Genomic DNA, 27,419 nt, shown 5'->3' with positions numbered 1-27,419 from the left:
GGGGGGGGGGGGGGGGGGGGGATTGGGAGGAATTAGACTTTAAAGCACACCTGACCCCAAGGCAAAGCTAGCTAAGGTAAGATCAGAGGTATGTTTAAGCTGGATCCCATTACCTCAGTGCGTTTGTTCTTTCTCTCCCTGTTCCGTCAGGTCCCGCCTAATAGCACCTTAAAAAATTTGACATTTAGCTGAAGTCAGATTTTCAGCAGGATGGCCGACTTGCAGCGATTTTCCCTCAAATTACCCTCCCATTCCCTCCTCTTGAGGGGAGTGAATGGGGTGGGGGGAGAGGAGGGAAAGGCAGGGTGATGGGAGGTAACATCGCTGCCTCTTGCACACTGCAAGCAATTCAGATTCAGATTTCGCTTTTTAATCAGTTTTTACCTCCGATTCAGATTCAGATTTGCAGTGTGCAGGGAGCAAACTGCAAATCTGAATCTGAATCGGAAGTAAAAACAGATTAAAAAGCGGAATCTGAATTGCTTGCAGTGTGCAAGAGGCATATTTTTCCTGTCTGAAAATTTGACTTAAGACTTTTAAGACACGATTACGGGGACCTAGGGGAACGGACAATACACAGAGGTATGTGCATCTAACATGCACATACCTCTGTGCTTACCTTAGGTAGCTTTGCATCGGATCAGATGTTTGCTTCTTCAGAGGCTGAGGTGCACACAGTTGTGAAACGGTCATCAGGCCTTGCACCCCCTCCTGGCATCCACTGCCCTCTCCCTGCACCCGGAAGCTACAGACACGATAAGTACACTCTGTTCACCTGCTACCTGAATCTATGTGTAAAGTTTGATACTGCATCAACATTGAACTGCAGAAAAAATGGCTAGTAGTGCCAGACCTTTTCCTTGTCTCGGGATTGTGTGTACTACTGCTACTTTAGTCTAGTCTAGAGCACACTAGCCCATCCGGGAGCATTGCACTGTTACCAGCATCCTCAGCTAAGGGTTAGAAGAGAAGTCCAAAACGCTCTGAAACCCCCATTAACACATACCCACTGGATCCGCAAGCTTCAGTGAGAATGGTAAGGCCGGTATTCTTTTATTGGAAACTTGTCACAAAAAGACAATGCATCCACAGGATCAACTGACGCGTATCGGGCTCAGAATCTGCCCTTAGTCTAATGGCCCATACTCACGGGCTACAATTGTCGCCCAGGATCAAGCGGCGTTGCACGGGCGCGCACCCTGAACTGTCGCTCGTCGCTGATGTCGCCAGGCGATTGAACCGCTCAATCGCCTGGCGACAGTCGCCGCCACAACTGTCGCTAGTCCACGTGAGTACGCGGACTAGCAACAGCAACAAGATAGGGATACATTGGGCTTCCGGCGGGGGAGGGAACACGCTAATGTGTGCTGGCGACAGGCCAAAACAGTTGCCCGCGAGTATGGGCCATTAGTTGTATGTTGTTAACTATGACTAAGGGAAGATTCTGATCCTGACATGCGTCAGTTGATCCTTTTGTGCATTGTCCTTTTGTGTGGAGTTTCCAATGAAAGCATACTGGTATTACCATTCTACATGTAGCTTACGGATCCTTTTCGTTTGTCCTCATCTAAGGGTTAACACTGGTTCACCATTGAGTGCCCGCTGGTTTTTCTTTTGTTGCGAGGAGTGCATCTAGTTTAAGCGGACCTGAACACAGAACTTCCACTCTGCTCTAAAAGATACGCAACAGCATAATAACCTTAAAATATATATTTTTTTTACAGCGATACAAATCCTGCAATAAATCTGCAGTGGGTTTACTTGATTCTTTCATGGAAGCAGACATAGGGTTAACATCCCGTGTTTACAAATTAGCTACTCTGCCCAGGCAGCCAGCTGACACAGCTGAGTGATTAAATTACAGTCTCATTTGATAGGGAATTAGACAGAAATACATACAGGGTGCATTTATCTGTGCTTTCCTTCTGTCCTGTGCAAGAGTTCAGGTCCACTGTAATGAAACGTTTTGCAGATCACGCCCTGTAAAACGTGTGTAACTGATACTTTTTGAAGGACAAAAAAAAAGACAAATGCTATATCTATCGAATGCCCAATTCAGTAACATTTCTTTTCAACAAACCTAAAAAAAATAAAGTTCCTCATCTTACAGACAAAACTCATTAGCGATGAAGACAGATGGCTCGGTAGTCAAATATTTGCTTCATGCTCCGTAATGTTTACTCAATAGTCACTGAACACAGACAACATACACGTCTGCTGATGATCAACAAGGTTCATATTCATGCTAATAATCCGCGGATAACAATCTCTGCATTCTGTTGTGCAGTTCAACTAGAGTAGCATTGCAGAGAGGAGAGGAACACACCCAACATTCTTGGATCTAACACACCTTCACATCTTAGACCGGACCCTGCAGGAGGACTGACCTGCACTGCTGTAGACCACCAGCCAGTGGAAGGTGTGGTGGGCCAACAGAAGACACGACAGAATGCTAGTCCTTGTAGAAAAGAAAACACATTCCTCCCTTTCTCTAACTAAAGTATTAAAAGTTGCTAATGATGCCAAGAACAATGCAACGTCAAAACAGTTGAAAATGGTGCGAGACGCGTCCTGTTGAAAAAGGCACGATTTTATCAGGTGCCCTTTCCAACAGGATGCCGGCAGGCATGATAGGGATAGGTGGGAGGCTTACGGTTAGGCACCACCAGGTGGGGAGGGGGGTAAGGTTAGGCAGCCACAAGGTGGATTATGGTTAGGTACCACCATTGGTTTAAGCTGAGGCACCACCAGGGGGGTCTTCAGGTTAAGCATCGGTGGAGGAAAAGTTCTCTGTAAAAGTAGGGTTAGGTTGAGTCATAATAAAATTTTAAGAAATATTACTGATATTTTTTATTATATGAATGTAGTAGTAGAATATCTGTAACTTTATCGGTACTCTACGATCTGCTATTTTCTACACCTTTTTCAATGGGCGCCTTTATTAAAAAGTACGTCCTGGTGTATGATTCAGGTAATATGCAGTAATGTAGATGCAAATGTCTATTGAGAATTGTGAAGGCTCTTAATTATCCAAGCCATGGTACAGCCAGAGAAACAGACGGTAGTTTCAGCTGTATACCAGTGAATAAACATCTTCTAGAACTAAGGTTGTCCTCTCGAAAATCACCTTAATTTGGAAGCTTCAAATCGTTGCTGGTTTGACATAGTCGGCCATAACACCATAGGAGAACATTGGAAGCAGCTGTCCAGGTCATGTACGGAAGATCTACAATACTGCTCTTAGGGTCACTGAAGGTCCCAAGTTTAAAGTACTTGACTACTGGTGTACGGCCAACCGCCAAGATGGGGTTAAAATATATCTCGCACAAGAAGGCTTGACATCCAAGAAGTGATATCCTTCCCATAAAAGTGTTGGTGGTGAAGTTAAATAAAATCTATAAACATTTTAAGTGGAAACTCCTGTACTGGAAATAGAATCTCCGGGACCAAAGCCAGCAGCTGTTCCTTCTTCATCTATTCGGACAGAGAATAAATTCCAAAAAAAAGGCTATGAATTTTTTTTACAATGCTTGATCAAAGACTTTTTTTCTAGAGCTCTACTCTTCAGAGCTCCACCCTAAACACTAGTTGAGATGGGTCCAGCAACCATCACTTGACCACCAGATTGTTGCTCTACATATAGCTTAGTGGACTCCCCACAGAGGCGGTTGAGTTTGGCAGCTGCCGTGCAGCAGCTGTTTTGCGGTATGCAACTTCTACGGTCACATGGGTGACTAGAGGGGGTCATTCATTGGGTTGATATCTCCAGCAGATTTGATCACTTTGATTAAATTTGCCAGTGGCGCACACTCGCAACATATCCGATAAACAAGCTTTGGAATTTGGGTAGCCTATGGATGACTGGACAAGCTGGTAGATTTTTCCTGAGCAGAGAGAGGGCGAAGTGGCAGGAAATTTACAGCTAACAGTGTTGTACTGCATTTAGCGGCACAACAGAAATGTGGCCAGCAGTTTGATCAGTTCAATGTTTCCAATCATACTCCTAAGCTGTGTAACCGGTGTCTGGGGAGGAAACTGCCATCCAGAGTCCTCTCTGTCAGGGAATGTCCTTTGCAGACACCCAATTTGAATCCCACTGAGACGCTCTGAAATCAGTTTCATCAGAAGTTCCCAGAGAAATGTTCCACTGAGGGATCTCACATGAAGTGTTGTAAAGTAATTCAGCTGAATGTTTAACTAACCCTTGGTCCCTCCCATTCGGGAGCTACTGTTACACCCCTGTGCAGGTTGGCATTGGTCCAATTAAAATCAGCAGGATGTGCAATTGACTGTAAGTTGGAATCTTTATCTCAATGACCATCGCTAGTCTATACATACTGTAGATTTAGCTGATAAAATGATGCTATTTAACCACTTGAGGACTGCAGTGTTAAACCCCCCTAAATACCAGGCTCACTATTGATAAATAGGCCACTGCAGCTTTAAGGCCAAGCTGCAGGGCCGTAAAACACAGCACACAAGTGACCCCCCCCCCCCTTTTCCCCCCCACCAACAGAGCTCTCTGTTGGTGGGGTCTGATCTTTTATAAAAATGCCTTTTTTTTAACATTTATTCCCTGCTCCCTCCCTCCCCCCACCAGCCAGTCAGCGTGATCAGTTGTCATAGGCTTCAGCCTATGACAGCGGATCACTCCCCAGTGTATGGAGGGGACAGCCGTGTCACACGGCTGTCTCCAGTACAGCGCTGCTGCCGATCGCAGTGCTGTACAAGTAAATAGACGGCGATCACGCTGTCTAACAGTCTCCCGAGCGGGGATTGCCGCTTGGAGACTGAAGAGGGGGCAAAGCAGCCTGCATGAGAGCAGCCTGCGCGTTATCTCATGCAAATTAGAGCTCCAGGACTTGACGCCAATTGGCGTTAGGGGGTCCTGGGGCTGCCGCCGCAACAACGCCCATTGGCGTGGGGCGGTCTCTAGATAGGTAAAGCAAACCTGAAACGAAAAAAAACCCTTCTGATATAATGAAATGTATGTGCAGTACAGATACGGAATAGAACAATTTTCAGTTATATAGCTTGTCTTTTTTTTTTTTTTTTTTTTTTAAACATTGCATCATTCTGTCATATTTACAGTTTAGAAACTACACTCTGTCTTTTAAGCTATAAAACAAAGCGGAAATGATGACCTTTTGAACTTTCCTGTAGTAAAACCTTATCTCAAGCTGTCTCTCACTGGTTCTTGGCTAAGTGCTTCAGAAAACAGGACTGTATTCAGTTGAATAACTCAGAGAAGCTCTTTTGCATAGATAATTGAAGTGTTTTAACTCTTCTTGTGCTGGAAAGAACAGAAGTATAAAAGTTTCATTTTCAGATTCAGCCATGCCTTCCATGTTCAAAAATAAAGAGGAGGAAGTGTGAATTGCTGCTCAGCAGAGGGTGCATAAATTAATAATCTAAGAATATCTCGGCAGAGCCAAGGGGCGGAAGGACAGTTTGGCTCCCCAACGTGCTCACAGTGGGAGGTTAACACTAAGGATAAGTTGTGTGGCTGTGAGGAGATCATCAGAATCCAGCTGCGGAGTCTATAAATCGAGTTATTTAATGTCAATGCGGCTGTGACGTCAGTCAGGGAGGATTGGGAAGCCTGTCTGTGGAGAGAGCATTACAGACAAGCCATGTCCCTCTGCCTCACGGTCGCCCAGCCCTGTGGAGGGTGAGGAACCAGCAGTGACATCCTCTGCCTATCAGAGGCCAGGGGCGCCTGTCACTGCTTTGTCTGAAGCCGCATTATGTCCGCCTCAGCTGGCATGAACGGCTCTGCCTTTCCAGAATCCCCTGCAGTGGCACTGCCAAGCTTCTTGCATATTCACACTGATTGCTGCAGCCTAGCAACACAGCACCGATTTCTCCTTCATCACAATGCAAAATGTCCTGAGGGACAGCACTGCCTCGCTGAGGTATTTTTACATGGCATTACCTCTATCTCAGGCTTAAAAGACGAAGGATGTTTTTTCTCATTTAATGTAAGGTTGAACCGAATGTTCCTTCTCTTGATCTAACCTCTTCCGTGTTTTACAGACCTAAATAACCTTGTTTTCCTAACGCAAATTGTCATCTTATGTTATCTTTGCTCTAGAAAGCTGAAGAATGTGAGGACTGCCATGTGCTTCCTGGAAAATCTGAAAATGACATTTCCTACAAATAACATTTCCAACCTTCAAAGGACACCTGTCCGTAGGTACTAAGCTTAAAGGACACCTGATGTGAGAGGTATATAAAGGCTGCCATATTCATTTCATTTTAAATAGTACCAGTTGCCTGGCTGTCCTGCTTATCTGTCTGGTCAGTAGGTAGTGTCTGAATCACACATCTGAAATAAGCATGCCGCTAATCCAGTCAGAAACGCCTGATCGGCTTGCTTGATCGGGGTCTATGGCTAAAAGTATTAGAGGCAGAGAATCAGCAGGACTGCCAGGCAATTTGCATTGTATAAAGGAAATAAACATGTCAGCCTCCATATCTCTCGCTCTTCTGGTTTCCTTTATCCCTAATTTCCAACACTAAAAGGTTACTTCTGCCTCTAAGAACCTGTCTGATTTAGGCGGGTTTTATACATGGCCAGAGCATTGTGGTGAGATGCCCCGCCCCATCGCAATGGCAAAAACTAGATTCATATGACCTTGCGGCAGAGTGCGCAGACAAGGACATGTGCATAGTACCGCCCCTCGCATGCCCCCGCATGCTCTTCACCTCCCTTTGCCCAGTGACGCACATCACTGGGATTCCCGACTTCCACGTCGTACTTGCGCCATTCCACTCATGCACGCTACACCTCTGCCAAAAACAATTAAAATTTCTGCGTTGCCCATTGACTTCCATGCACTGTGGCGCTGCTGCATAACCGTGGAAGCCGTGCTGTTGACTTCCGGCGTGACATGGTAAGTGTACTAGGCCCCACAGACTTTCTTTGCTGTTGCACTACCCTGCGGGCAGAAACAGTAATGCAACGCAAAGGAAGTGGCCAAGTGTAAAAGGAGCCTTAGGCCTCTTGCACACTGCATGCATTTCCGATTCAGATTCCGCTTTTTAATCGGTTTTTACATCCGATTCCGATTTTTAATCTTTACTGCATGCTGCGTTTTTTGATCCGTTTTTCTGTTGAATGTATTCAGGGAAAATCGGAAACGGAATCAGAAAACGGATTTGCAGTGTACAGGGAGCCTTAAAGTGTTTACAAACCAAAATCAAGTTAGTCAGCATTGATAACTTTTATTATAAGTATGCTTGACTAAAGTACCCCTGAACTGTGGACAAAAAATAAAGCCCATAGCGGGCTAGATTAGCTTTTCAGAAGTGCCCTGGCCCTGCTTTTGGTCTTCAGCCCCCCCCCCCCCCCCCCTTCCCATTCTCAGTCAAATTCAAAAACCAGATTCCCAACAGCGCAGACTCCAGCTCTAAATCAGGCAACCACAGCGAAAGCAAACACACTAAATCAGAATAGTTAAGTGTCGGTTGGAGGAACTTTCAGAAGCCGTGGAAGAACTGGAAAAAGGGAACAGGTGGGTGGGGGTTCTTTGGTGGGAACTGATACACTCCCCCTTTAACTCACATGGGAATGTAGGGGGCATGTAGTGGTTACTCTGTCAGATGAAGGCAGGCCTGTCTACTGACTAATGCAGCATATCATAACTGCCAGCCTCCAGCAGAGAGGTGGGTGTAGCTTCAGGATGGTTTTTAAGTGATCGTCTCATGAAGATATAATCCACAGAGTTGTTGGGGAACAAGCGTTTGCAGTCTTTGCTTCCTGCTCCTTTCCCTGCTTCACCCTTAATGTGCTGGATTAAAGGTGGGTATGCACATCCAATTTTACCATATCCTCCACTGTCCACAACTGGCAATGCTGGGCACCTATTATTTAACCTGTCAACTGGTTGTTCCCAAACTCCTCCTCTGGTGGCCAGGAACTACATATGAACTGATGATGAGACTCTGCAAAGATGTAGTGTTGCAATGCTGGCTACAAAGAGTAAATCTCAGCTGCACAGAGGAAGTGAGCAGGGTCAGCTCTGTACTCAAATTGCAAGACTTGCTGATGCCCCTCCTAGCTCCTCCCTGACTACCTGCTGTGGGTGATGATGGGATAAGCAGGGCCGGTTCAAGGGGCCCTGTGGCAAACTTCAGCATTGCCCCCTCCCCCCCATCACCCCTCTGCTCCTGGGGCCCTGCTGCAAGTATAGTAACAGCCATAATTACCTTAGTCCCGGCTGGTGAGTGGGCGGGCAGCGGCTGCACTCGGAGACAAGTTGTCTCCCTCCTTCTCTATGACCCAGCGCGTCATGTGTAAACACACCGGGTCATAGAGAAGGGAAAAAGCGTGTCTTCGAGTTCAGCTGCTGCCTGCCCGCTCACCCGCTGGGACTAAGGTAATTATGGCTGCTAATGTACTTGCAGCAGGGCCCCGGGCAGCACTGTGAGCGGGTGGGGGGAATAGAAAATATAGCAGGGTCTGCACTGCTGGGGCCTCCTCAGCAGAGGTCGGGGCCCCGGGGCATATGCGCCCTTTGCCTCTATGGTAGTGCCGGTCCTGGGGATAAGGGAGGCGTTTGGATAGCAGACAGAGTGCTAGTAAGTCTTACAAAGTTGCATTAGTCATTCACAAAAGAGGTTTGCTCTGAAAAGCCTGCAAGCCAGGAAATACAAAATAATGCAAATAACAAAATAGATGATGTGCAATGCAGAAAAACTTTTCTGCATTGCAAATTATGATATAGTCTACAAAATATGCATTCAAGGAACAAGGCTTTACGTGGTAGCTGCTTGACTGTATAGATCATGACACCTCTCACCATTCATTAGACTGGAGATCACCTGCAATGATAAAACTTCTAAGAACTCAGAGAGAGACAGAGCTGACTGCGGTCTATACAGATGACTGCAGAGTTCTCAGAATTTGCCTGTGACCACAACTGAATGTGGGTAAACAAACAGGACTGCCAACAGAAAAGTATGAAAATCTGCTTGTTACAGAGGAAGATTCTCAACAGCAACGTATTTAGGACTCCATTTATGAAGAGAATGAGGAGGGGTCAGAATGTCCTAGAGAGAAATAGAACAAGACAGTAGGGCCCCATTTGTTTACCAACAGCTGCAGCTCAAAGACTTGTCTGCACCTCTTGTCCTCACAGCCACAGTACAGTAAGATCATATGCACTTAGGACCCATTTTCAATTATGTGATTAGCGGGCGTTTACCGCTAATCGTTGAATCGTCGTTAATCGCTAGTGTTTTTTAAAACACTAGTGCAATGTAACTATATGGCAGTGATCTCACTGCTGCAATTGACGATGATTTACAATGAGCGCTAAACGCAAATACGCTACATGGAGCATTTTTTCACGATTTTAGAGTGATCGTGATTGCTCAAAAAACGCAAAAATGTCCAATAAAAAATATGCAATGATCGCGTAAAAAAGTGCTAGTAAAAAATCCCAAGCGTTTTGCGATTGTAAGTGTGAACAGGGCCTTACTGTACAAGAGGACACAACATGCTCCTGCATTCCACCTACAGATTACTTCCCCAGCAACACAACAGTCTTTCTGCCCAAGTGGTTCCCACTCATTCCCCTAGCTTCAAATCCTGACCAGTACTCAGAGTTCTCCAACCCTGTCCTCAAGGCCCACCAACAGTACATGTTTTGCAGAAAACCACACACAATTACAGGTGGGGTAATTAGTGTGGTGGCAGAGCTGATTAAATATCTCTTTGGATTTATACCAAACATGCAGTCTTAGTGGGCCTTGAGGACAGGGTTGGGGAATGCTGCATATACATAGAGATGCAGCCATATCAATCCCTGCCATGTACTGATGAGGACCAAAAGCCCGAAACAGGCTGTCTACATGTAGGGTTGGTGTGGCTGTGTAATATTTAAAGCTATAGGCTTGCTATACACCAGCGGTTCTGGATGCTTGCCTTGCTTACAGGGGCAAAAAAAGACAATTTGCATATTTAGTAGTGGAGCATTGTGGGTAACCACAAATGTTCACTTATAGCTGAATTATTGCAATTTTCCTTCTGTTTTAAGAAGGCAAATTTCACCAAGTAATATGTTCTCTCTGTGTTTGTGAGTGATTTCTCCCGAGGTACGTGTGGATTCTGCAAAGGCTGTTTAGGAAACTCCACCATGTTTGGGTATGAAGTATCTATTAATGTGCTCAACCCGCATATAGAACTGGCCAGGGTTATTTTCTGCAAGGGGGCAGATCTATGCACCGGAACCCAGCTGATACAGGGTTGCCATGAATCTTATTAAACAGCCAATGTGTTGGGACATTCTAACTTTTAAGCATTATCGGACCTCTGTGTTTTTTATGTACACCAGGGATGCATTTTAACTAAATACTACTGTGTAACTTAATGTGTTGTCACCAATCCCAAATGTAATAACCTATCAAATTAATTGATTTCATAAGCAAAGGGAGTGCATACATTTGCATAAACCTGCATCAATGCAGAATTATTTGCATCTCATAGACCATCCCTATTAGTAACACCAGGCTTTAGGTTGCATTCACAGTGGGATGTTATTGTCGTGCGTCATAAAGTCTTATAACGCAGCTTACCGCACTGCAATGCTAATCCTATGGGCCGTTCACAGTGCGACATTACAGTCACATTAAAAAATGTTGTTTTGTGGTAACTCGCTTGCATTGCGTTACCTCTTAACGCAGACTCGTTGTGACTTTAACGTCGCATTAAAACGCAACGTCCCACAGTATATACAGTGGAGGAAATAATTATTTGACCCCTCACTGATTTTGTAAGTTTGTCCAATGACAAAAAAATGAAAAGTCTCAGAACAGTATCATTTCAATGGTAGGTTTATTTTAACAGTGGCAGATAGCACATCAAAAGGAAAATCGAAAAAATAACCTTAAATAAAAGATAGCAACTGATTTGCATTTCATTGAGTGAAATAAGTTTTTGAACCCCTACCAACCATTAAAAGTTCTGGCTCCCACAGAGTGGTTAGACACTTCTACTCAATTAGTCACCCTCATTAAGGACACCTGTCTTAACTAGTCACCTGTATAAAAGACACCTGTCCACAGAATCAATCAATCAAGCAGACTCCAAACTCTCCAACATGGGAAAGACCAAAGAGCTGTCCAAGGATGTCAGAGACAAAATTGTAGACCTGCACAAGGCTGGAATGGGCTACAAAACCATTAGCAAGAAGCTGGGAGAGAAGGTGACAACTGTTGGTGCGATTGTTCGAGAATGGAAGGAGCACAAAATGACCATCAATCGACCTCGCTCTGGGGCTCCACGCAAGATCTCACCTCATGGGGTGTCAATGGTTCTGAGAAAGGTGAAAAAGCATCCTAGAACTACACGGGAGGAGTTAATGAATGACCTCAAATTAGTAGGGACCACAGTCACCAAGAAAACCATTGGAAACACATTACACCGCAATGGATTAAAATCCTGCAGGGCTCGCAAGGTCCCCCTGCTCAAGAAGGCACACGTGCAGGCCCGTCTGAAGTTTGCCAATGAACACCTGAATGATTCTGTGAGTGACTGGGAGAAGGTGCTGTGGTCTGATGAGACCAAAATAGAGCTCTTTGGCATTAACTCAACTCGCTGTGTTTGGAGGAAGAAAAATGCTGCCTATGACCCCCAAAACACCGTCCCCACCGTCAAGCATGGGGGTGGAAACATTTTGCTTTGGAGGTGCTTTTCTGCTAAGGGCACAGGACAACTTAATCGCATTAACGGGAAAATGGACGGAGCCATGTATCGTGAAATCCTGAACGACAACCTCCTTCCCTCTGCCAGGAAACTGAAAATGGGTCGTGGATGGGTGTTCCAGCACGACAATGACCCAAAACATACAGCAATGGCAACAAAAGAGTGGCTCAAGAAGAAGCACATTAAGGTCATGGAGTGGCCTAGTCAGTCTCCGGACCTTAATCCAATAGAAAACCTATGGAGGGAGCTCAAGCTCAGAGTTGCAGAGACAGCCTCGAAACCTTAGGGATTTTTAGAGATGATCTGCAAAGAGGAGTGGACCAACATTCCTCCTAAAATGTGTGCAAACTTGGTCATCAATTACAAGAAACGTTTGACCTCTGTGCTTGCAAACAAGGGTTTTTCCACTAAGTATTAAGTCTTTTATTGTTAGAGGGTTCAAAAACTTATTTCACTCAATGAAATGCAAATCAGTTGCTATCTTTTATTTAAGGTTATTTTTTCGATTTTCCTTTTGATGTGCTATCTGCCACTGTTAAAATAAACCTACCATTGAAATGATACTGTTCTGAGACTTTTCATTTTTTTGTCATTGGACAAACTTACAAAATCAGTGAGGGGTCAAATAATTATTTCCTCCACTGTATATATATATATATATCTCCAGGGCTGTGAAGTCGGTACAAAAATCTTCCGACTCCAACTACGACTCTACAGTTTATGAAACCACGACTCCGACTCCAACTCCGGGTACCCAAAATGGCTCAGACTCCGACTCCTTGGCTCCGACTCCTTAGTCTGATACTTAACAGAGCTGTGGATTTTGTACAAAAATCATCCGACTCCGAATCATCCGACTCCTCAGTTTATGAAAACACGACTCCGACTCCAACTCCGAGTGCCCAAAATTGCCCCGACTCCAACTCAGACTCCACAGAAAGGCTTTTATCTGAGAAATAAAACGTTTTACCATATTTTCTCTTTTAATTACAGTTTAAATTTTTCAGGAGTCGATTCATTTTTCCCCTGACTCCGGGAACCCAAAAATTGCTCCGACCTCCTTGACTCCGATTCCACAGCCCTGCGCAATGGGCATTGCAATCACTTGAGACCCCGAGTGCTTCCAAAGACGGCAACGCCGTACTGCGCATGCGTTTTAAGTGTTCTCAGTGGGCATAACTCGCTACATAAATTGGAGAAGTGCCGTTAAACTGAATGCATCCGTCTGCACACGTTACGTTTACCAAGCTTTTGTGAACTGCACCATGATTTGAGGAGTACTGATGTCACTGCAATGTATTTATCAAAGGTGGAATTTCAATATGAAGAAATCGTCCTTCATGACGTCTAACCAGAACCTCTCCCTTCAACAAAACCGCGCTTAGAACAAAAAAAAAAAACACCTAATGCCTAACCTGTACTTCCCCTCTTAGTGGAAAGCCCCTTCCTAATAAAAAAAACACCTTTACTAATGTCTAGTCTAAAAGGGTACCTGAAGTGACAAACATGGTGAGATAAACAAGTGTCTGTACAGTCCCAAGCCTAATTAGAACTAGCCTGCGTTCTTTTTAAACTTTTCTCACCTAAAGTTATGTAAATAATGTGTCCTCTGTAAGCTGCTGTGGAGTATGTGTCAGTCCTGCAGTATATGAAGTGGCAGAACTGCAGAGGACAGGCTGTCTGATCAGTAAGGAGCAGCTTGATGAAAGGCCACATCCCAAGAACGTTGTGCTTGATGTGATTATTCAGATACAAAAGAGGGGGGACACTGAGAGCCCAATATAGTGTAGTAATTACTGGAGTAAATGGATAGTGTAAATGCAGGTGGGGAGATTCAGACCTGTCCCCACTCAGAATTAAGAGGTGGCTCTCTGTAGATTGGAAGAAAGGGGTATATCACCCCTCCACCAGGGGTGGACACAGGTATCGTATGCAGTGAACGAGGCGCCAACAGAATAAAATATACTAAAAAGTTAAAATTGCTAAGGAGGCAGTGGTGGACTTACCTCCCCGAAGCAGACATGAAACTGTCAATTTTCAAAAATAAATAGATTTATTGATATACTCCATTACAATGTTGCAACGCATTTCACAGGTTTAGTCCCGATCCATCAGGCAATAAAAAACGAGAATCTAACAGTCATATGTCATTATAACTTACATATGATTGTTAGATACTCCATTTTTTATTGCCTGATGGAGCGGGACTATACCTGTTAAACGCGTGCAACATTGTTTTGGAGTACCTAAATATCAGTATTATTTCAAAGGCTCATCTCACTTTGAGGGACAATCTGCTATATGTATTTCATACACTACCATCTTACTTTCTAAAAACTACATTTCCCACAAAGCCAATGGGTCTAAGTAACATTTGACACAGGCTCCACACACCAAAGCGTTAGCTTTGCCTCTAAGCATCCCGGGAGGCAGGGAGTTCAATTAAGGTCAAGCAGCACTGTACATACTGCATCGTTAAAAAGATCAATATCCACTAAAACCAGCTTCAGTGTGGTCTGGGGCTGCGCATGCAGCTTTCAGAGGATCACAGCAGTGGAAGGGAGAGAAGCGAAACTATGGCAAGGGACTAGAAGGACTGCAGGGGGATGGAAGAAGCCCCAGGTATGTTAAACTGGAGGAGCTACTGAAAGAGAATGGGGAGGGGGGTGGGGAAGGAATTAGAGAGGGATCCAGTTAGAAGAAGCCCATGAAAGAGATCAGCTTTTAGCTAAAAACTGCTGAACCTATTACAGAGGGTTGCTGAGGCTTGTAGGTGGAAGAGTGGGCAGCACATACAATAGGTGGCACAATACAGCTGGCCTAGACTAGCAACACACTGCTGGTGAAAGGCAGTACATGTAAACAGGAAGACATGTTGTAAGATTCTGGAAAAATATGTGCATTACTGCATTACTGATTGGGGTACATTAGGGAGTAACAAGTGATGTCATATTTGAAAGGCCACTTGCTCTTTAAAGCGGACCTAAACTCGGAACTCTCTCTGCTCTAAAAGGTAAGCAACATCATAATAACCTTCAAAGAAAAACTTTTCTGCAATAAATCTGCAGTTTGTCTACTTCGGCCATGTTTACATCATAAATCGCCAGCGCTATCGCAAGCGTTGAGCGATTTATTGAACTTTTTCAGAGCACTTTTCCCTGCGCTTTGAGTTTAGAAAAGCGCTTTTGCAGAGCGATTGAGATTTTCACTTCCAGAAGTCAGTCAGGAAATTAACGCTTTGACCCAGAAAATAATAAATACAATGTATTTATTCTTAAAAACGCTATACAGAGCGCTTTTTGAAGAGCTTCACGATTTCCCTATACCTTCCATTGAGCTAAACTAAGCGCTCAGAAAATGGTACATGTAGCGCGTTTGTGATTTTACTCAAATCTAAATGCTCATATGTAAACGCTCTCATAGGAAATCATTGCACAAGCGCTTGTAGAGCAATTTCAAAAATCACCAACACTCATAGTGTGAAGGAGCCCTTCCTGCTTTCATGGAAGCAAACATTAATGTTCTGTGTTTACCAATCAGCTCTATGCCGTGGCAGGCAGCTGAAAGAGCTGGGAGATCGTATTACAACTTGTGCTTCACAGATGAGGGGATATTAGACAGGCTAAACTCTCTAAATACATACAGGGTGCATTTCTCTAGGTTTTCCTTCTGTCCTGTGCAAGAGTTCAGGTCCACTTTAAGGCAAGCATGAAGTTACTAACAAACTCTCCCCTCAGAGAGATCAGGTTTTAATGCTTAATGGTAGCGCATGGCAGAGCGGGGAGATGATACACAGGGAAGCAGTTCTTTCCCGTAGATGCTGCTCAGAGTCCTTGGCAGCCCGCTGAGCTCTGATGTGAGGTATCTCTGTGTATTATAGTGCATTATTAAATCACTCTGTAACCATATTATGCTGGCATGCATGGACTGAGGCCCGCCTGGGAATTGTGACCTGATTTACTGTGTGCTGCCCCGCAGGCTCAGCTCTGACATAGAGATGCTTCATTGGATATTATGTATTCCTCTTCTATGAAAATGTATCCTTGTGCAGCTCAGACACACACTACGTAGACAAGAAACCAGGGGAGGGGAGGGAGCAGTTTCAGGCATGGGTAGGTTGTTTTTAGGAATACCTTAAAAAAATATAAAACACTTAAAGCAAACCTGAAGTGAAAATAAACTTTTGGGATAATGAATTGGATGTGCAGTACAGCTAAGAAAAAGAACATTACTAGCAAAGTAGAGTCTCATATTGTTTCACAGTACAGGAAGAGTTAAAAAAAAACTTCAGTTGTTAATGCAAAAGAACTTCTCTGAGCTATTCAACCCAATTGGGTCGAATACGGTCCTATTTTCTGAAGCACTTAAACAGACAAAAACCAGTGAGAGACAGCTTGAGATAAGATTTTACTGCAGGAAGGTTCAAAGGGTCATGCTTTATAGCTTAAAAGACAGTGTGGTTTTGCAAATGTGACAGAATGATGCAATGTTATTAAATGAAAAAAAAAAGCTATATAACTGAAAATAAAAATCTGAGACTCTTTTCTTTGCTAGTAATGTTTTATTCTATTTCCTATGCCTTCTGTACTACACATACAAGTTTATTTTTTTCCGTTTCAGGCCCTGTAGTGGGTTTCTGCATAAACATCAGACAGTAAGGCAGCACATTAGGTGGAAGGCAGTATTGAGTGAAGCCACAAATGGGACTCTACCTAGTCCAAGCAAGTCCCCATAGGTAAAGGACTTGTCTTCTACAGGTGGCCACACACTGGTTGATATTTTACATCAATAACCGAATGATGATTTAATTATTTGTTTCTGTTAGAAATCAATACAGCAGACGGTTCTAAATCAATCGATTTGGTTGATCACACTGGACGGCCCATGAGAGAAGAGACAGGGAGGAGCAGCGGATGGTGGACAGAAGACTTGCACAGGTGGACAGGTGAATGTAAGCTCTGCTGCCTACACTTGGCATGGCCCGGGGGAAATGGTGGGGGGTGGGGGGGAAGGGACACTGATGGGCAGACCAAGCAAGCAGCTAAGAGCACCTCTAACATCAAGCGATGTATGGCCATGTAACTGATTGGTCTACATCTAACTGTTGATACGGCTGCACAGTCCCTATTGTCATTAGCAGGAATCTCTTGAACATCAATCAGTCCTCAAGGATTGCTGTAAATGTCTTTTAATTACAGCCAGTATAAGTATAATCAGAGTCCAAAGTTCCTTAAAGCAGCAGAAATGCATACTGGGAGAGAAGTCATGTTTTACCAGATCCCAGCATGCATCTGGGTTGGTGGCTTTCTTTCATGGTCAACATCAAATTGCTTATTGATGCTACAGGGAGTGTAGGAGTACTTCTTTTAGTCTTTGCATTGAAACACAGCATGACAGATGTCCAGGAGACACACAAGCAGTGTAACTAGTAATGAAAGTAACTTACCGATTTCCTCTCCTGCTTCAGCTCCTGGATGAAACGCATCAGGTCCACCATGATCTGCGATGACATGTTCTCAGAGATGACCTCGTGTTGGCCAGCATAGTCATTCATTTCATTCAGTGTGTTCTGAAAGGCTTTGCATGATGTGTACCTGCAATGGTACAACGACCGTGTATAAAACATGCATAACTATACAGTCATTATATACACAGTGACCAATCAGTAACTTCATATCAAGTGGAGCCCCAGCTAAACTTGTTTTCATTCAGTAGAATTGATTGGGCTTTAATTGCTGTCTGTGTTTCCATCTGGGAGATTTCTCTTTTCTTATTGCACCCAGGGGTCACACCAACACACACACCACACACCAGCAAAATCCATAGCTGTAGGGAGTAGTAGGGCCCAGGGAGCCAGACAGACTGACACCTTATGTAGTTTATACAGTTTGCAATAATTATTACAATATCACAAGTGGTCATTCGAACTTGGCTAAGGTCTTTTTTCTGATGGTTTGTAGGTTTTTCTTTAATGCCCACCTTTAGTAAAAGGGATATGGAGGCTGACAGCTGTACTCCCTTTTAAAGCAGTATGATTAGCCATACTATGCCAGGGAAAAAACACATATATTAGTAGATAAATACTTGATACTACTTACATAACACATGTATTGTACTGTCCACGTTTTGATTTCAGTGAATGGTTATATAGTAAATGAAGAGAATTCTGTTCCAGGTGGGAACCATGTATTTTGCCCACAGCTTAGGCTACATCCTGATGTCATATCTGCCCTTTACTTTTTTTCTTTTCTCCTTCAATCGCTGAGTCGCCTCAGCCTTGTTTGTAAACACAAGGGAGCAGGGGATCATGTTTCAGATAAGCAGCTAGGCAGGGAAATAAATGGAAGAGGAGGAATATATTATAGATAAAAAGAACCCCCAGCATGCAACTGTTTGGCACTGACTATTAAAGGGTCATTGCTCCTTAAAGAGAAACTCCGACCAAAAACTGAACTTTATCCCAATCAGTCGCTGATACCCCCTTTTACATGAGAAATGTATTCATTTTCACAAACAGACCATCAGGGGGCGCTGTATGACTGATATTGTGGTGAAACCCCTCCCACTTTTGGCAGTTTCCTGTCCATGCAGCATCTACATCACCTGCCAACAGTAAAATGTTCACTGGAGTTTCTCTTTAAGTATGTGATAATTCCAAATCATAACAGCAGAAAAAGTTTTGAATGCAGGATTAGCATCTTTATCCCTTAACCTTAGCCTAGCGCTAGCTACATGATTCTCCCCTCCTTGTGGCGTCCGCCCGTCCCCTCCGATCGCCGCCGGCGATCACGCCCATCAGGAAATCCCGCTCAGAACGGGATTCCCTGCAGGACTTCACCCGTCGCCATGGCGACAAACAGAATGACGTCATCCTCACAGGAAGTCCCGATCCACCTCATAGCACAGCCTGGCGGCAATTGGCCAGGCTGCACACGGGGTCTGCGGGGGGGCCTCTTTCGCGTCGGATCGGCTGAGGCGATCGGAGAAACACCTGTGGCTGTGAGTGCTCAAGCATCCCCCTTTCTATGACCCACTATCCTAAGCCCTTCCACTGCACTTCCTCCTCATTACGAGTGTGGGGCGGGCTGGAGGGTTGTAGCAGACTTGCAATAAGTAACTTATACTAACTGGTAACCGAGAGACGCAGGGATCCAGGTGGCACAGGCACCAACAAGTAGGAAGTTGTTCGAAACTTGGCCTCTGCATGGCAACCGCACGCCGCCCGGGTTACATAGCTTTTGTTGCCATGCTGACGTCATGACAGTAAAGACGCGGCTGCCAAGGAAACAGAAAAGAGGAGGAGGGAAGGAGGGGCCACTCCATGCCATTGAATGAAGCCAGCACCTCTGTGACTGAATGTGTGTGTCAAGTGAAGGGGCTCAGGGGGATAGTGTGGGACAGTAGGAGAGCCTTACTACTCTGATTTGGTACTACTGTGCATTTCTGGAGGGGGGAGGAGGCAAGGGGGTTAGGGGGAAGGTCCTCCACCACTTGCTAGTTGGTCCTACTGTGCATTTTGGGGTAAAGGGGAGAGGCCCCCTTTTTAAAATTTGAGCACCCCCCACTTTACCTTCTGCACATTAAAAAGCCTACAGATTTACTGAGCACATATTTGATTTGTGTCCAAATGAACAATATCTGCATACCTTGGCTCTATGCACTGTTATTGTATGACTGTTATTGTATTGTAGATGGATAGTTACATGAAATTCCATTTTTATGAAGCCACATATGAAAAAAAGCAAGATAAAGAGCTCTCCCCACTCCTCTGTTTTTCCTCTAAAATGCCCTTTGGTGCCCTTGATACCGTCACCATGAGCTGAGGACAGCCACATGTAACCACAAGCCAGATTCCGCCCTCGCAAAACGTGACACTTACTTGGACTCTTCCTCTTCTTTGGAGTTCTTCTTCGTCTGGTACTTTTTTGAAAGATTTCTGCAACAAAACAATAAAGAAGAGCTATTGTTATTTGACCACTACAGGGAAAAAAGCTTTATTATTTAAACATCTGACATTTTCCACTTACTTCCCAAACACAAGACAACAAGGCTGGTTACATAACAGTTATTCATTACCAATACAATTGTACATCATCTTATAAAAAGCTGGATGGAGTAAACAGCCAATGAGAGACACTCGATTGGTTGCGACAGGTTCCTCCTTGAGGTCTTACAATGTACTCTTCCCCAGCACAGCTCGTCGCAAGGTACATGCAAGTCTATGGAGACTTGCACAGTAGACGGGATGCGCTCGAAGTATCCAAATTGCCTCAATGCTGTTGCAAAGTTTGTAGTGCATTACCGCATGAACCGTGCCTAGCAGACAAGTCAATGGGCGACGCAGTGAGTGTGCATGACGGGAGCGCAATCAGACCCACGGGAACCCCAATGACGTACTTCCTGCCCAGCAGGAAGTACGCCACTGAGCAGGGGTGGGCATATGCATATGACCCCGTCACTGCACCGTAGGGCAGGGTCAGATGAAGAGTGATTTCTGCAGTGTGGTGATGCAGTGGCAGGCTCCCCTACTGCACTATCGCTGCAACATTTAAGTGAAAAACTGGCTTAAAGCATACCTGAAGTGACATGGGGCATGTCGAGGTAAACATTTTTTTCATTGCAAGGGTTGTTAAAGCACACCTGTGACTTTGCCAAACAAAAAAGTTTGCTACATCCCTGATAAGAATGAAACCGCTGCATCCTCCAGAGGCTTCTCCGATCCTTCTGCAGCCCACCGCTGCTCACATCACGTCATAACATGTGATCGGGAACCTCTACATCATTTTTAGATTCTTTTGTTTGTCTTTGTTGGGCTTTTACATTTCTTTTAGCCCCTCACAATATGCTAGGAGATGTGGCTTGACATGAGTTAACCGGATTCTCTCTGTAGTTCCTCCCATGTAAACAACACAATGATTTTGTGGTCAGTATACAAAGACTGCCCACAGAACAAACGGTCTGCTGTGTGGAGCTAAACAACCAGTGTACAAACAATCCAGGGGCCACGATATTCAGCCTGGTAACTCCTTATAGATAGGATTTCCAGCTCATGAGAATCCTCAACAGGCACAAAATCACAGCCGGTTCAGATGGAGCACTTTTGCCCAATACTACGTCTGGCTTGGTTCACACATAAAAAGTGCCCAGTCCTGTCAGTTTTTGACAGTTGGCATCAGTTTTGTATGTGTTTCTATGGATGTGTTCCTCACATAAATCTGTACATTTCCAGTCCAGTCCGGTCAGTTTCACATCAGTTTTGTATGGGTGTGTTCACACATAAATGGTGTACATTTCCGGTCCAGTCAGGTAAAACTGATAGAAAACTGATAGGACTGGACCAGAAATTAACAGATTTATGTGTGAACCAAGCCTTTGCGCAAGCTGCGATTTGCGGTAAAAATTGTAAATTTGTAAATTTTGAGCGGCCGCCACTATGCTCCCAAATTTACCCTTCCTGGCTCTAATTGCGGCATTTATCATAGGTGACTATGGGGCACCCTTTCTTTCTTCCAGGAGGGCTTCTGTGCTCTTTTTTCCTGGTTCGCAATAACTGTGCATCTTTGTGGAGTTACAGTTAGTTCCAACAGACATTACTACAGATTACTTCTTTAAAGAGGAACTCCAGTGAAAATAATGTAGTAAAAAAAAGTGCTTCATTTTTACCATAATTATGTATAAATGATTTAGTCAGTGTTTGCTCATTGTAAAATCTTTCCTCTCCCCGATTTACATTCTGACACTTATTACATGGTGACATTTTTACTGTGGGCAGGTTAAGTAGCTGCTTCTAGCAGCTATTTCCTGTCTGTGAACATTGTTACATTGTTGCAGTTTGCCCAGAGTACCGCGGTCCTAGAGCTTCTTGTGGGAGGGGTTTCAGCACAAAATCAGTCATACAGCGCCCCCTGATTGTCTGTTTGTGAAAAGCATTATATTTCTCATGTAAAAGGGGGTATCAGCTACTGATTGGGATAAAGTTCAATTCTAGGTTGGAGTTTCTCTTTAAAGAGGAACTCCAGTGAAAATAATGTAATTAAAAAGTGCTTCATTTTTACAATAATTATGTATAAATGATTTAGTCAGTGTTTGCCCATTGTAAAATCTTTTAAATCCCTGATGTATATTCTGACATTTATTACATGGTGACATTTTTACTGCTGGCAAGTTATGTAGCTGCTGCATGCTGTTTTGGCAGTTGGAATTTTGAGTGTGGAGTCGCACTTGCTTGGCTTCCATCAATTTCAGATGGTCAGGTGTGCAGATCTAATAGTCCCGGACACCATGGGACTCAAACTGTGGCAAATGAAGAGAAAGATCCGCACCACCTTCAGAAAAGCTTAGTCTGTTTTATTGGAAAAAAACATACAAATTTAAAAAGAACTTTAAGGCAGCCTTAAAGTTCTTTTTAAATTTGTATGTTTTTTTCCAATAAAACAGACTAAGCTTTTCTGAAGGTGGTGCGGATCTTTCTCTTCATTTGCCACGTTTTGGCAGTTGGAGACAGATGTAAACAGCTATTTCCCACAAGGCAACAAGGTTCACAGACAGGAAACTGCCAGAAGTACCTCGGTACTCAGAGCTTCTTGTGGGAGGGGTTTCACCACAATATCAGTCATACCGCGCCCCCTGATGGTCTGTTTGTGAAAAGGAATAGATTTCTCATGTAAAAGGGGGTATCAGCTACTGATTGGGATAAAGTTCAATTCTTGGTTGGGGTTTCTCTTTAAGGTGGGAGACTCCGTCTACCTTGGTATGTATAGTTTTCGCATGTACACACATTTCTTTTTGCGGGCGCCTCCAGCTACTTTATTAACTATTTCTTTGAATGCATTTACTGACCAGTCATTCACCGAACAAGTAAAAATTCTGTGGCATTTTATGACAAAAAAAAAATGGAAAATAAAAAAATTAAAAAACACATTTTCTGTTGGCTGACAAGCATGTATTACATTACTGGTCCAGTAATTCCATTCCTCTGTATTACTATGTAAACTTAACAAGCTCACTGTACGACATAATGAAAGGTAGATTATACGCTTAAACATGCAGGGAATGTGAGCTTTCAGCGCAGGTAATTATATCCGTATGTTTCACATGTTTTACATTAGGAGTGCTGACCTCTTCCTTATACAGCATGTAGATATTGTGCTTTCTCTAGCAGAGAGCTGTGGGGTGAAGGCTGAGACTCTGGACAGTCATGCAGGGGCTCATCCAAAGCTGCCATGCCTCCTCATTCCAGCCTGTACCTACCAGTAACCCCTGTGCTGCCATGCCTCCTTCTAAACTGTACCTACCTATATCTATGTGCTGCAATGCCTCCTCCCTCCAGCCTGTACCTATCAGTGTCCCTGTACTGCCATGTCTCCTCCTCCTAGCCTGCATTTATGTGTCCCTGTGCTGTCATGCCTTTCTAGACTGTACCTTCTAGAATGTCCTTGTGCTGCCAGGCCTCCTCCTCCCAGCCTGCACCTAGCAGTATACCTGTGCTGCCATGACAACTCCTTTTAGCCTGCACCCACCAGTATCCCTGTGCTGCCATGCCTCCTCCTCCCAGCCTGCACCTAGCAGTATCCCTGTACTGCCATGCTGCCTCCTTCCAGCCTGCACCTACCAGTATCCCTGTGCTGCCATGCCTCCCTTCTTCCAGCCTGCACCCATCAGTATCCCTTGTACTGCCATGCCTCCTTCCAGCCTGCAGCTACCAGTATACCTGTACTGCCATGCTGCCTCTTTCCAGCCTGCACCCACCAGTATCCCTGTGCTGCCATGCCTCCCTTCTTCCAGCCTGCACCTACCAGTATCCCTGTGCTGCCATGCCTCCCCCACTTCCAGCCTGCACCTACCAGTATTCCTGTACTGCCATGCTGCCTCCTTCCAGCCTGCACCCACCAGTATCATGTCTCCTCCTTTCAGCCTGCATCTATCAGTATCCCTGTGCTGCCATGCCTCCTCCTTCCAGCCTGCATCTACCAGTATCCCTGTACTGCCATGCCTCCTCCTTCCAGCCTGCACCTACCAGTATCCCTGTGCTGCCATGCCTCCTCCTTCCAGCCTGCACCTACCAGTATCTCTGTGCTGCCATGCCTACTCCTTCTAGCCTGCACCTGCCAGTATCCCTGTGCTGCCATGCCCCCCCCCCTCTTACTTCCAGCCTGCACCTACCAGTATCCCTGTGCTGCCATGTCCCCCCCTTCCAGCCTGCACCTACCAGTATCCCTGTGCTGCCATGCCCCTCCCCTTCCAGCCTGCACCTACCAGTATCCTTGTGCTGTCATGCCTCCTCCTTTCAGCCTGCACCAATTAGTGTTCTGTGCTGCCATGCCTCCTCCTTCCAGCCTGCACCCAGAAGTACACAGTGGGGCAGCACAGGGATACTGAAAGGACTAGTTCTGCCATCTATTAGGACTTCTCATTGCCAGTATCTACACACTCCACACAATTGCTGAGAATCCCTGGAGGCACCTCCATGAATCAGGCCTATAGTGTGTATCTTATGGTGCCCATACATGGTACAATTTTTTTCATCCAATCTTAAGCCCAATCTACACGATACGATTCTTTGTGCGATTCTATTCGAGTACGATTCTATTTACAATTCGATTAAAACCGACATGTCCGATCAGGATTCAATTCGATTCAATTCAATTTGCCATTGCAAAACAATGGCAAATCGAATTGAATCCCGATCGGACATGTCGGATTTAATCGGATCGTAAATAGATCGTAATCGAATCGCACAAAGAATCGTATCGTGTAGATTGGGCTTTACCATTTCTATGTAATATAAAGGAAATGTCTAAATTATCCTTACAGTATATTCACTTAATTTACCCTTATACTACAAAGAAATGGTAAGATTGGATGAAAAAAAATTGTACCATGTATGGGCACCATGAAACTACTGCTGTGACATGAAAGACAACAGGAGCAGCAGCCTCACAGCCTAGAGTCATTTCCAATTTTAATTCATCACACTGACTGTAATAATATGCTATTAAAAGACCTTAAAGATCTCACTTCTCATCTCCAGCTTAGGCTCATAACTAAAGAGAAAGAGCAGTACAATCTCACAGGTTACAATTAAACACACATAGCAGTAAATAAAAGAAGACTATAAACGTGGATATGTTAAACCCAGTTACAGATGAGCAAGCACAGAGCTGAAATGTTACCTCTGTGTGAAATGATGGTTCTGCACAGGGCCGGATTAAACATAAGGCACTGTAGGCTCATGCCTACAGGCACCAGATGATAGAAAGGAATTCCACTATGTTCCTCAAGTGCCTCCCTCCTTGCCTAAGCAGAGTCCTGAGCAGAGTGTAAAGTGAGAGGTTATTCACCTGACTCTCGGCATTGCACTGCTTGGAAGTGCTCGTACCTAATGTGTTTTTGTTTGTTGGTTTGTTTTGTAGATCTCCCTAAGGCCTGGAACCCACTGAAATCCGCAAACGCAAAACGCAACCGCTAGCGTTTTGCCTGAGCGGATTCATGCGAGTTTTCGGTCGCGTTTTGCAACAGTGTATTTTTTTCCTCAGCGGTTGTGTAGCGTTTTGCGTTTCGCGTTTTTATCCTGATTGGTCCTGTGAATTATTTTTCATTTTGTTACAGTGTGCTGAACCGCAAAACGCTAGCAAAACCGCTCAGTTTAGGTTTTGCTGAGCGTTTCTGCTAGCGTTTCAATACTTTACATTGAAGCGCTAACGCTCCCAAAATGCTGCAGGTCCTGCGTTTGCGTTTCTGGGAAACGCAAACGTTCCTGTGGAAGTTGCCCCATCCATTAACATCAGCTGAGCGTTTTGGCAAAACGCTAGCGTATCGCAGCGCTGCCAAAATGCTCAAAAAAACGCTCTTGTGGGTTCCAGCCCTAAGGGTACCTCTGGCTACCCTATACTAAGGAGCTGCTGTCGCTACCTATAACAGGCAAGGGAAGTAAGGTAGAAGTGACAGCTGGGCTAGCTAGCACACCTGTGGTGTAGTTCGGTGGGGGATTGTAGGTTCATGGAGGGCGAAATCTAGGGTGCCAAGACATCTGTGCCTATAGGCTATTGTGAGGTAAATATGGGCCTGGCTTCTGCATCTAAATTAATTTAGTCCAGTAACCTGGAGCACCCCAACTGAAGGAGATAAAAAACAGTCTCCAAGGGCGGGGCTACCGCTGTTTCCTGGAAAAGCAGCATCATGCAGCACCAACAAAGACAGAGAAAATCACAGTATGAGCCCTGTAAGTCATGTCACGGAAAACAGCTGGCAAGGTTAAAAGTGAAGTATTTAATCATCAGAAAAACAAGAAGTGTTTTCACAGATAAAAACAAACTCTGTAAATGAGTAGTTATATAGAACTATGAAGACATCTGTGCATGCTGAGGCTTTATAGAGGAACTGTAGCGAAAATAACAATAAATTATTTTTTTTTTTACAATATTCACTTAGAAATTATTTAGACAGTGTTTGCCCACTGTAAAATCTTTCCCTTTCTCTGATTTACATTCTGAAATGTATCACTGGTGGTGAGGGTGACATCTTTAGTCCTGCCAGGTGATCTGTACGAAATGTTCGTTACTGAGTTCTATGCACAGAGGGAGATATTGCTTACTTGGCAGTTGGGAAAAGCTGTTATTTCCCACAATACAATGAGATTCACAGACAACAAACTGTCAGGACCATGGTCATGACATCACACTGTGGGAGGAGTTTCACCACAACATCAGCCATGCAGATCCCCCTGATGATCTATTCGAGGAAAGGTAAAGATTTCTTGTGGGAAAGGGGGTATCTGCTACTGACTGGAATACATTTCAATCTTGGTAAAAGTTCCCCTTAATTAAATTAGGCATATTGCAGGCTTGATTGTCTGGGAATCCACAATAAGTGTAATTATTTCTCCAATACCCTTTACAGGCTGTGTGAGGAATTTCGGAAGTGGCACAGCTGGCTGACTAATGCGGTTTCACCCCTGAAAGCTGAGACTGTGGGCCAGCAGGGTGGGGATGGCTGAAGAACAGGGATGGGAAGGGTGAAAAATAAAGCAATGCTTGGAAATATGTCAACGGACACCGAAGTTCAAAAGCATTCTAGCTGCGAGTCTGGTGGCCTGACGCATCACAATGCTATTGGCATTCCATGAGTAATCACTGACAAATTAAATTTGCTGTAGTTCCCAGTTTTTCATTGGATTATACACATTTTTTTCACTTTATTAGATGGCATTGTCATTTTTGTGTGATTTTCTTTTATGTTGTCTAGAGTTACTGCTAACTGATTCTGGATGAGTAATGATTTTTTTTTTTTGTGAAAGCCCCTCTCCTCTGTCTGCCTCATCCCTCACGAAAGATAGAAAACAAGATCGATGTTGTAAAAATAAATTCCACTGCTGAATAGCACAGTCACATGATTTAAACCCCTCCCTCACGACAGTCATACTGATTTCTGGGAAGAGGTGTGGCCAAACCTGCCAAGCACCTTCCCCTCTCACTGTGGTGCGCAGGATTGTATGTCGCAGGCACCTTCTTTCTCCTATAATTGTTTTCTACTTGTTTTGAGAGGCTCCCTTTGCTGAATCTGTCATTTAGTTTGGCACTGTTATTGGCCTGAGGAAGCGGGCTCTGACCCGCAAAACGCGTTGCCTGTGCTACTAATAAAAACCTTTGTTAAATACAAAGATTTTTTCGTCACTGAGGTAAGCTACCTCAAATTTATTTCCCGTTTTTAA

At 44.4% G+C, this 27,419-nt stretch overlaps 1 protein-coding gene across 14 annotated transcripts in view; it reads right to left on the bottom strand.

The window, feature by feature from the left end:
* FNBP1 (formin binding protein 1) overlaps nucleotides 1-27,419 on the bottom strand; it is a 243,885-nt gene that overhangs the window by 117,185 nt on the left and 99,281 nt on the right. For all 14 annotated transcript variants that reach the window (XM_068248467.1, XM_068248463.1, XM_068248464.1 and 11 more), the window contains 2 exons: nucleotides 19,590-19,646; nucleotides 17,157-17,304 (listed from right to left, as the gene is read on the bottom strand). In XM_068248467.1, the coding sequence (XP_068104568.1) occupies nucleotides 17,157-17,304; nucleotides 19,590-19,646 (205 nt within the window). The remainder of the gene's footprint in view (nucleotides 1-17,156; nucleotides 17,305-19,589; nucleotides 19,647-27,419) is intronic.

The sequence above is a fragment of the Hyperolius riggenbachi genome, chromosome 8 (genome assembly GCF_040937935.1).
Source record: "Hyperolius riggenbachi isolate aHypRig1 chromosome 8, aHypRig1.pri, whole genome shotgun sequence".
Classification (NCBI taxonomy): domain Eukaryota; kingdom Metazoa; phylum Chordata; class Amphibia; order Anura; family Hyperoliidae; genus Hyperolius; species Hyperolius riggenbachi.
Note: the sequence above shows the minus strand (reverse complement) of the source record. Positions and strands in the feature narration are given on the sequence as shown.